Below are 9,998 nucleotides of genomic sequence, written 5' to 3' on the forward strand. Positions count from 1 at the left end.
ACATAAATGCATCAATAATGTATTACACCCACTCCATTTTTATATAAAATTTATTTCAATATGAATCTAAAAATTTAATTTAGAAAATTAATGTTCTAATTTCAAACAAATTATACTTGAATTTTAACTTTTTTTTAAAAAAAGAAGTGCAAACCAACAAAAAATCAGCTTAATGTAGTGGTTGGATCAGGTTCAGCAAGAAGCAGAAATATTACATTACGTTGGGATAAGATAGGTGCGGAAATACCACCACAATATCACCAATTTACACGTATATTATCCACACATAATATTTCCTCGAAAGACGCAGAAATACAGCATGAATTGAGCATTTGTCCAGATCTAAAAAATGCCAGAGCAATTAAAAAACATTGAGCAAATATCAAATTTGGTTAAGTTCACAAAACAGGAGGATTAAAATGATTTATAACCACAAAATCTCTCTCAAATTGGAAAATAGCTGGTCTTTTTAAAGATGAAAAACAAGGCTTAGGAGGTGACAGACCTTAATGAAGATAACTAATTAATCTTCACTTTCTGTGCCTGTCGGTTTCTCTTCTTTGGGCCGGACTTTGCGACTTGGAGGCTTCGACGGACTGCACTGAGCCTGGCAAGAGCTGGCTTCTTCAGATCAGGCCTATAATGGTTGTCTGATACCTGGCAAAACAAACAGGAAATTTTCAGCATTTACTAGGATTCATTTGAAGCTTTTAAAGCCTAGCTGGACAGTAGAAAAAAATATAAACACAAGTTGAAAAATCAGGAAAGAAAATTAAAGATGGTTTCAATGAAAAAAAAAATTATGACTATCTAAAGTTTATCACACAAAACGCAGAGTAATCATAAAATGCTTGAAAGTGTGAATATCAAAGCATTTGTGTTATGTTGTATGAAGCGCAGGCTTAGTTTTAGCATTGTCACCCATTTGTTGCTTTTCTTTTTAGTTATGGAAAATTGCATGGATACCAATCAATTCCTATGTATTTATATATATATATATAGGCAGCATCTCCTACGAATGAAAAGGTGTATTTCACCTTTTAATGAAAGATTTGGGCAGTATAAATGTAAAAATAAAAGTTCAGATGCTAGATATGTAAATACATAGAAGTTGTGAGCTATGTATGTACAAATACAACTCCTGATTTTGATGAGTCTCCAATATTTGAACCCAAAATCACACAACTGACTTGATGGTTTTCCATTCTATCTAGCCATCATGAATTTCTTTAAACTTCCATCTTGATGCTTATTTATCATAATCATATTATTTCAATATAAATATATACTACATAGATTTAATGATAAACTGAAAATATTTTGATGTATTGGATCAGTAAGACTAATTGAAAATGGCAATTACTTGTGAAATGATGGGTCACAAATAGTGATCGTGCTGAAGAAAAAGCAAGACTTAGCAAAGCAAATGACATGCTACAACTTAAAACACAATCTTGTGGGGGGGAAGTGAGCGAGGGTTATTTGCTTCTAAAACTAGAAATTTACAGCATAAAATTTGGGTATTTTGAACGTGAACGCAAGAATTATGTAGAAAATCTTTCAACTATCACTTCTGAAGCTGCATTAAAGATATATAGCTGCAACTCATGTTGAAACAGAGCTTTATCAAGCAGAATTCTTTTCATTCTGATATTTGGAAATGTTTTTGACGTAGATTCAGCTGCGAGTCATATTGAAATGAGTTGAACTGAGATCTATTGATTTAGTAACTAAATAATTTTGTATTTGTTTGGTTGGAATGAGTTTCAACTTTACCCATCCTTACGTCAATTTTAAATCCCTTTAAGATTTATTCTTTTAAACAAAAAAAAAATATACCGTCATTTCAGTAATTTATGGTTAATTTACTATTGTAAAAAGCGAAAAAATAAAAATGACATCCTAGACCTCAAGGTTGAAACTTGTCAACTTTCAGGGTAAGTTTCAAAAAACGAAAATCAACTCAAATCAATTTCAACAAAACAAAAGCTTGAGGGGAAATTTACATAAATACTACAATTCTTATGCATTTACACATCAAACACTCAATTAACTTTGATGTTATAAACTTATGCATGAAAAGGTACATATGTAAATACGTCAGAAAGACCATGATGATGACACTTTTTATGGTATGTTAAAGATTTAAGTGGTATGCACATGAATTTGAATGTTTTGGTGTTACATATGTAAATACGTCAGAATTCTGTTGTTAGAAGCAAAATTCTAGCAGCGAGAACCAATCACTTCCTAACTCATAATGAAACCAATTGGCTCCAAATGAATGTGAAAACAACTTTCTGGACATGGCATCAAAATAAAAAAAAACAAAATAAATACTTATTGCCATAAAATACATGCATTGATAGAAATCTTGGCATGCGGAGCATAAAGATTCACAAAGCTGGCATTTTGCTTACATTATAAACTAAGTAAAACTTGATGAAGAGCAATTACCTAAAAATAACTCGTGAAATAAAAAAGGAAAGGGGGACCGCCATAAAATTGAATTACAAGCAGCTTAATGTATAAAGCCAGAGATCATGTTAATCAAAATGGGGTGCTTAAGCGATTGAAGAAATCTATACCTAAACACAACATTGTTGATCCATATTTAGAACAATAAAGATATATTTTTGATAATTCTTAAGTTGTGCTATTTAATAAAAATACCTAATTTTGGTGTACTAAACTATATAGATTTGAAGTATTTCAAACATGAAGAGTGGGTAACCTTATGATCATATTATCCCAAGGGATAGATCTGATTGTCAACTAACGGGCTTAGTTCCATTGATATGGTCATTAAATTAGTATTCCACATGTACTTATTTAAAAGGGGTGTGTGTGTGTGTGTGTCACTTACTAAGAATCAGTTTGAGATGGCCGTAGCGTTTTACAAAAGCAGTTGTAAAATTGTTGTGGGAAATTGTTGTGGGAAATTGTTGTGGGAAAAATAAAGGTTTTAAAAGGAGTTTTTTTTTTTGTGTGAAAACTTTAGACAACGACTTTTTTACAGCCACCACAATTAAACAAATCTTATTGCAAAAAAAAAAAAGTTTCACACAAACAAAATCTTTAAAATGCAGCAAAAAAATAATAGTCAAACGAAGGTGTAGTGATGATCTGAAAAGCAAAGGAATGAGAATGCTAACCCAAAAGAACCAACAACTAATTAATTTTGACAAATAATTTCATCACAATTACATCTTACTAATTTAAATAATGTGCATGCATAGCATGCTTAGTATACTGATTGTTTACTTGATCTGGTGAATTTTAGATTGGAGATGCTCATCTCTGCTTCATCTTCTCCGGCACAAGGGACTTTTTTTTTAAAATATAAGCAAATTTTATAGCTGATAAATGATTTAAGTACCATAAGTCACTCACAGAGAATTATCAAAAGATATTAAAAAAAAAAAAACAGATAAAGTATGGCTGAGTAAAATCCTTTCGCTAAAAAAGAAAATTAAAAAACACTCACTAGCCATACATTTCTTAAAGCTTTAGTCTGTGTTGCCCAAGTTAAAGAATGTTATAATAATAGTATTTTGTGGGTTACCAAATAATTATTTTATGCTAAAGCAATACCAAGGCTGGAAATAAGATTGGTAAAGCCCTATTAAAATATTTTGAATCCATGAAAAATGGGGATTTTTACTTATTCATGATCGAACTATAAGTACGCTCATAAAAAATTATCTGCGAACCAAGTCACTCTGTCCTATCATCTTTTGAAAAAAGATGTGCATGTGGTTGATATGCCGTCATCAAGTTGTGACACAAAAAGAGGAATCATATTGTCCAAGCACGAAAAAATGCTTGAATTATTTTATTTGAACTTAAATACAATTAGCATTGTCCAAGTGGGAGAATGCAAGAATAATACTAATTTTAGACTACGATAGATGTATTTATAATACATACACAATAAGGTTAAATGTAAAATCGGAAAAACCATACTAAGGATTATTTGGGACAGGTATGCACCCAAGTCCTCCTTTTAAATAAATATGTGAGAGGTTTGCTTTCCTCCATATAAATCTTGAGATAGATATGAGCACATGGATCCTAAATAATCTTTTAATTTCAATGCTAGTCAAAAAAATAATATTAATATATTATTCTAAGAAGGAAACCAACAACTGGATTCAACAAAAATAATCATGGATGATCAAAAGTAATAGGCAGTTGGGTGATATTTAAGGATCCAATGCAAGTTCATTTACCATATAATAATGGTTTGATGAACCTGTAAGTAAAAATATAAAAGATATGCACGGTATAATAAGTTTAGTGATTCAGGTTTATGAATCTTATTCTTAAGAATGTAAAAGACCATTCTTTTTGAGATGAAAGGTATCTTCACAACTCTAAGGATAAAAGTTATCTCTGCTAAGAGGAAATGCAAACCGTCATAAAATAATGCACAAAATTTAAAAATGCACAAGAATTGAAATCACAAAGAGAATTGTTTCACATAACATGACAAGTCGACAGACATCTGCAGGATATTCAAAACGAAATGCAAGAATAAACATAGTAGGAGCTGAAAAAATACATCCACGTTGGAAAATATAATAGTCAGCATTCAAAAAACATTATTTTGACAAATAAATAGTGATTTCTGCATACCAATTATGTAAAAAAAGAGCATGAGGCTTAACTTACAACTCTGTAAGTCGGAGAAAAATTAAAACAAACATAAAATGGTATTAAAACCGCATCAAAGAACAAGCTCAAATAACACTGCTGCTAGCTGTCATGTATATAAAAAGTGCAAAACAGTTAAAAGCTGGGGTTTTTTTGCGACAGGGTATTATATAAAATCAAATAAGAAAAAGCCATTACCTGATTAATGACTGCTTTCGCCACCTTTCGGAATTCTCTCTTCAGAATTGACCTGTGGGAAACAAGACTTGGTTTATTCTGCTTGTTCTTTTTCGTGGTAGAAAGGACAACAGAGAGATCCTTTCCAGCAGGCTGAATGGATACGGTCTTCTTGTTTGCCAAGCCTATAATTATTTTTCAAGTCAACTACTCAGTTTAATATCAAAAGGAGTAAGAAAAGTTCAACTGAGTGCAAGTGTGTTTACTCACCGGAGAACTTAAATGAGTGAACATTATAAAGGTTGTTCTTCTCCTTACTAAACTGCACCTTGGCGTTACCATTACCAAACTGTTTCACGAGAAAGGCATTATTTTTCTTCACAATCTCCCATAGGAGAGGGTCAGGAACAGTGGCCATTGTAGCTGCATGGTCAACAAAAGAGAAGAAAAGAAGTAATTTAAATATGATAGGTAGGTATGGTGCCCATAGGAGAGCGTCAGGAACATTGGACATTGTAGCTGCATGGTTAACAAAAGTGAAGAAAAGAAGTAATTTAAATATGATAGGTAGGTAAGTGCCCACCTGGTTCCATATAGGCGTGTGTGTGTCGATGTTTAGGAAGAAATTATTTCAATAACAGCATGAGAGAAAATTGAGTTAGGAAAATAAATCAATATCACAACAAGAAAATCCACACAAATAGGAGTTTTAATCACTCAAAAGAAACCAAAGTAAGTAACTAATTTCTCCTCCAAGTTATTCAAAATTGTAGCATCTTCAGTGAAGTTGGTGAAATCAAGGTCCAATAGTATCTAAAAAGAAATGCTCGCAATAATTTTGGAAATCTAAAAAAAACAAGACAAGAAATGTAAATCATGACTTCAATAGATACCTCCATTTTAAACAGCTGAAAAATGAAATGAATTTAAATGTTATGATTGATAGTTCTATATTATGAAAGGTCACGAATTCATGTCAAGTAAGATGTAAAAATATAAGGTATCAAGGCATAAATAATTTAAATATTTGAAGCTCAACTATTGATTCTGAGACCCTTATGAATGGTAGGTGTATAATCCCTTTCTGAACTCAAACAAATAGGTTAGCATAAAAAAAGATAACACTATTATTTTGAAGAGGTTGTTTTTTATATAGTGATAATAATTAATCTTTTAAAAATGATCTCTTGACATATGCATCATAAAAGGTACTAAAACTACATGTCGACCTACTAACAACCAAATAATAAATAGGTTAAATAAATTAGTTTTAATATTGATAATTTTGGAATAGAGCTTCCTATAATTTGTTCAGCTTCGCCATCATTAAAAATTATAAAAAATGCAGCTAAATTAAATTTTAGGCATTTATTTCAATAAGGTATAAATCTTAGCCCATAAAAATGAATAATAAAATTTACAAGTTATTATATTAGATTACATTCCACTTTTGTTTCAGAAAATTTCAAGATTTTCCAGAAAATTTACAATAATTTTGATTTATTCATGCCACATGCCATAGATTAGCATTTTCTTTTACTCCAATGATTGAAATTTTTGTGACATAACACATGATCTATAGATAAAGAACCTATTCAATAGTGCTAAGAAGAAAAAAAATAATACTTAAAAAGTTTACTTGATTGATTAAAGATAGGTATATATATAATCTATAACTACAAAATTGTTCATTGAAAATTTTATGGGGATGAGTTTATTTCATATTTTTCATTTGACAGGAAACTATACGATAAACAAAATAAACCATATAACTCAAACTCAAACATACCAATTAATAAATCCTTGATTTTGATATATTAGAATTTATTTATCTAGTTTTTTATGTTATGGTCGATTGCGTCAAACCTGAAATTATAAATATACGTTTTACTTGAGAATCATATGTTCAATTTAATTTTCCTTCATTCATTTGACACACCATTATATTGTTTTTAGCAATTGATGTGCTAAAAATTATGTATCATCCTTTAGTTCTTTATTTATTCCCTTTCTAGTCTAACTAAAAACTCTCATGATATAATGGAGCTATTTTAAACCTACTGCACATTAGTAGAAATTTAAAATACTAAATAACAGTAAATTGTTTATATCATATCATAATCTGACAGCTTTTAAAAGCTTTGTTTGATATTTTTTGTCACTAACTTTGTTTATAGATCTTTTCATGTCTTCAATAATTAAGAGTAATACAAGAATATGTGTCTAAATAATTCATATGTTGTAAAATCATAATTTAGGAAATATCAGCAAACCATACCCAAACAGCACAATTAACAGTGTCACTTGATTTTAATAAATTAGACTCATGTCTTCAATAATTAAGGTATTAAATTATTGGGGCAATTACATACGCGCCGCACAATTCTCATGCATTTCAATATCTAACAAAACATTCATATTTACAAGCATACCACTCAAATTTGTAACATCACATCAAAAATACCATTGTCAATGCATTTTTTAAAATGAAATACATATTTTCATGCATAGTTTATGACATCAAAGTGTTATAAGCGTCAATATCAAACTTCAGGTGTTTAGAAATATAAATACATAATAATTGTGTAATAAGTATTTAAACTCCCCAAAAGTATATTAAACTTTGCATGTTTCAGATCAGCTTGTGATACAGGAACCTTTATTCCCCTACAAGAATACATCAGCATGTGATAAAGTAACATTATAAATACAATGCTCAAGACTCCTGAAAGGGAACCGAGACCAAAAACTGGTTACAAAAATCTAGAATCTACATATGCAAGCATATAATTTCACCATGACCCTAGTATATTTGTATAACTACAAAGCAGTTATATGCGATAACAGCACGAAGCAAACTAGTTTAAGAAAACAAATCAAAATCAAAACAACAAAAAATATAAGAAAGTAGGATTTTTGGTATTTCTAGGAAAATTAAAATCACGGATTAAAGACATTTGGAACATGAAATAATCAGAATACCTAAGATCAAGCGACTAATTCGCTTCCAAACTATTCAATACAAGTACCATCTTCGGTAAAGCTAGTTTAGATCTAAATCTTATGATATCTAAGGCGGAAAAAAAAAACCAATTTTCTAGGAAGTCAACTTGCTGGGAAGACAAAAAAAAAATGTAAATCGACGATAAGTAAAAAAGAGAGCAGGAGAATTTGATAGGATGCAGACGGAAAAACATAAGAATAAGGAATAAAATGCAAGAAAAATTGGGAGAACTTATACCTAAGGAAAGACGAAGAGGTTTCCGCTCGGCTCTGTTCCTCCCGTTCAACGAGCTCGCACAGAACGGCGGAATGACGAAGCTCACATTCTTATGGCAACCTAAAACCCTAAAAACGAGATGCAATGACTTAAATGCCCCTTATTCCTTTTATCGGACGAATCTTATTCCTTCTGAGTTTTGATGCACGAAATATGAATATAATTAAATTAAGAAAAATTTATATATATAATCATATAATTTTTATGTATTTATTGATTTAATATCTAAAATTTAATATTTTTAATGTTAAAAATTTATGCATATTTACTCTACTTTAAAAAAATAATAGTGATATATTTTACATCATACAAATAAATTTAGTGATATTTATGTAAATAAGAAAAATTATATGTTTGATATCTAAATGTATAAGAATTAAGTATTTTCCCACTGCCCATTATATATATATATATATATATATATATATATCCGTGTACTCAGATCAGTTGGTCGTGCATCTGCCTGTAAATTGTAATTCTCCTCTAATCCAAAAATGTTTCATTAATTTGTGATCTCATTCTCTTTTTTTTTTAATGGGAAACTTGTTCATATTGAAAAATTATTGCAAACGGACACCGCATGAAGAGATACATGTCGTGTCCAATCTACACCGTAGATCACGGTGATGATGTATTTCGGTGGACCCCACTTTAACTTTTTTTATTTTTTTTATTTTTTAAAATTTTTGATTGACACCACATGCATCTCTGCATGCGGTGTCCGTATGCAATAATTTTTCGTTCATATTAGACATTGTTTATCCATAAAAATAAAATGAAAATTCAACAAAAGTAAAAGTTTAATGTTCAAATAATTTATGAACTTTGAATTAAAAGATACATAAAGAGGAATCTGGAAGCTTACTAGCTTTTTTTTTTTTTTAAATTGAGATCCAATGTATATTTTCTATCAAAAGCATAAGCTCCTCACAAATGCTATTACAAGCCAAGTATATTTTGTCCATTTTATGGAGAATCAACACGAGCTTCATTTACTTTTTTAACTCAAAGCCTATTGATCCCATTCTCAACTCTGATGTGGATCTTACTAATGACAATCTGATTCATCTTACTAGTCACACTCTCAACTCTAAGGCTAAGCTGACTAAGAGAATCAACTGAAGCTCCACTCACTTTTTTACTCAAATCCTGTCAATCCCACTCTCAACCCTAAGATCACATTACTTGCCATGGAAAACTGAAAAGGTTTTTGACTGCAAGCTAGTGTGGAGCTCACTTGAGATATTCCTCTTTTCTTTGTTTTCTATGTTTCACAGTTGGACTTTAAATTGATTTCAATCAGTAAGTTGCTTATGATATGAAATGTATATCCAAATTCAATACAAACTTTTGTGAATTTCAAGTGGCAGGGTCAGAGAAGGTGATTGACAATGCTGAAATACATCAATGCTTACATCTGCTCAAGGAAAGTTTCTTTCTAAACACACAAATGATCTCTCCTACATATTTACCTTAAGTTTCTGAGTCTGTTGAGTCCATGTCTGTTGAAAATCAGGACTTTTATGGCAGTCTCCTAGGTCATCCTAATTTCAATTATGTTGCTAAATTGTATCCTCATTTGTTTATCAATAAAAAACAGTTTCTATCAATGTGAGATTTGTCAAATTGTTAAACACACTACAAATAGTTATCCCAAGGCCCGGTACAAACCCTCACACCTTTTTGTCATTATCTATGGTGATATTTGAGAACATTTAAAGGTGAAAGCCCTCACACCTTTCTTGTGAATGCTACAACAAAAAGGGGTATATAACTTATGAGAAGCTATCCACATCCTACAAAGCTTTTATTTCAAACCTTAATAGTATGTAGAATCCTAAATTCATTCATGAAGCTCTTGAAAATCCAAAATAGAGAAAAATTA

At 30.5% G+C, this 9,998-nt stretch overlaps 1 protein-coding gene across 1 annotated transcript; it reads right to left on the bottom strand.

Moving 5' to 3' along the window:
- Positions 1–201: 201 nt before the first annotated feature.
- On the bottom strand, positions 202–8,175 carry LOC110028537 (60S ribosomal protein L28-2-like). Its single transcript, XM_020730438.1, has 4 exons — positions 8,075–8,175; positions 5,104–5,256; positions 4,855–5,018; positions 202–657 (listed from the first exon to the last, which is right to left on the bottom strand). The coding sequence occupies exons 2-4, from the start codon at positions 5,249–5,251 to the stop codon at positions 520–522; spliced, it is 450 nt and encodes a 149-aa protein (XP_020586097.1). The 5' UTR covers positions 5,252–5,256; positions 8,075–8,175; the 3' UTR covers positions 202–519.
- Positions 8,176–9,998: the final 1,823 nt, after the last annotated feature.

This window comes from Phalaenopsis equestris, unplaced genomic scaffold, assembly GCF_001263595.1.
Source record: "Phalaenopsis equestris unplaced genomic scaffold, ASM126359v1 Scaffold000002, whole genome shotgun sequence".
NCBI classification, from domain to species: domain Eukaryota; kingdom Viridiplantae; phylum Streptophyta; class Magnoliopsida; order Asparagales; family Orchidaceae; genus Phalaenopsis; species Phalaenopsis equestris.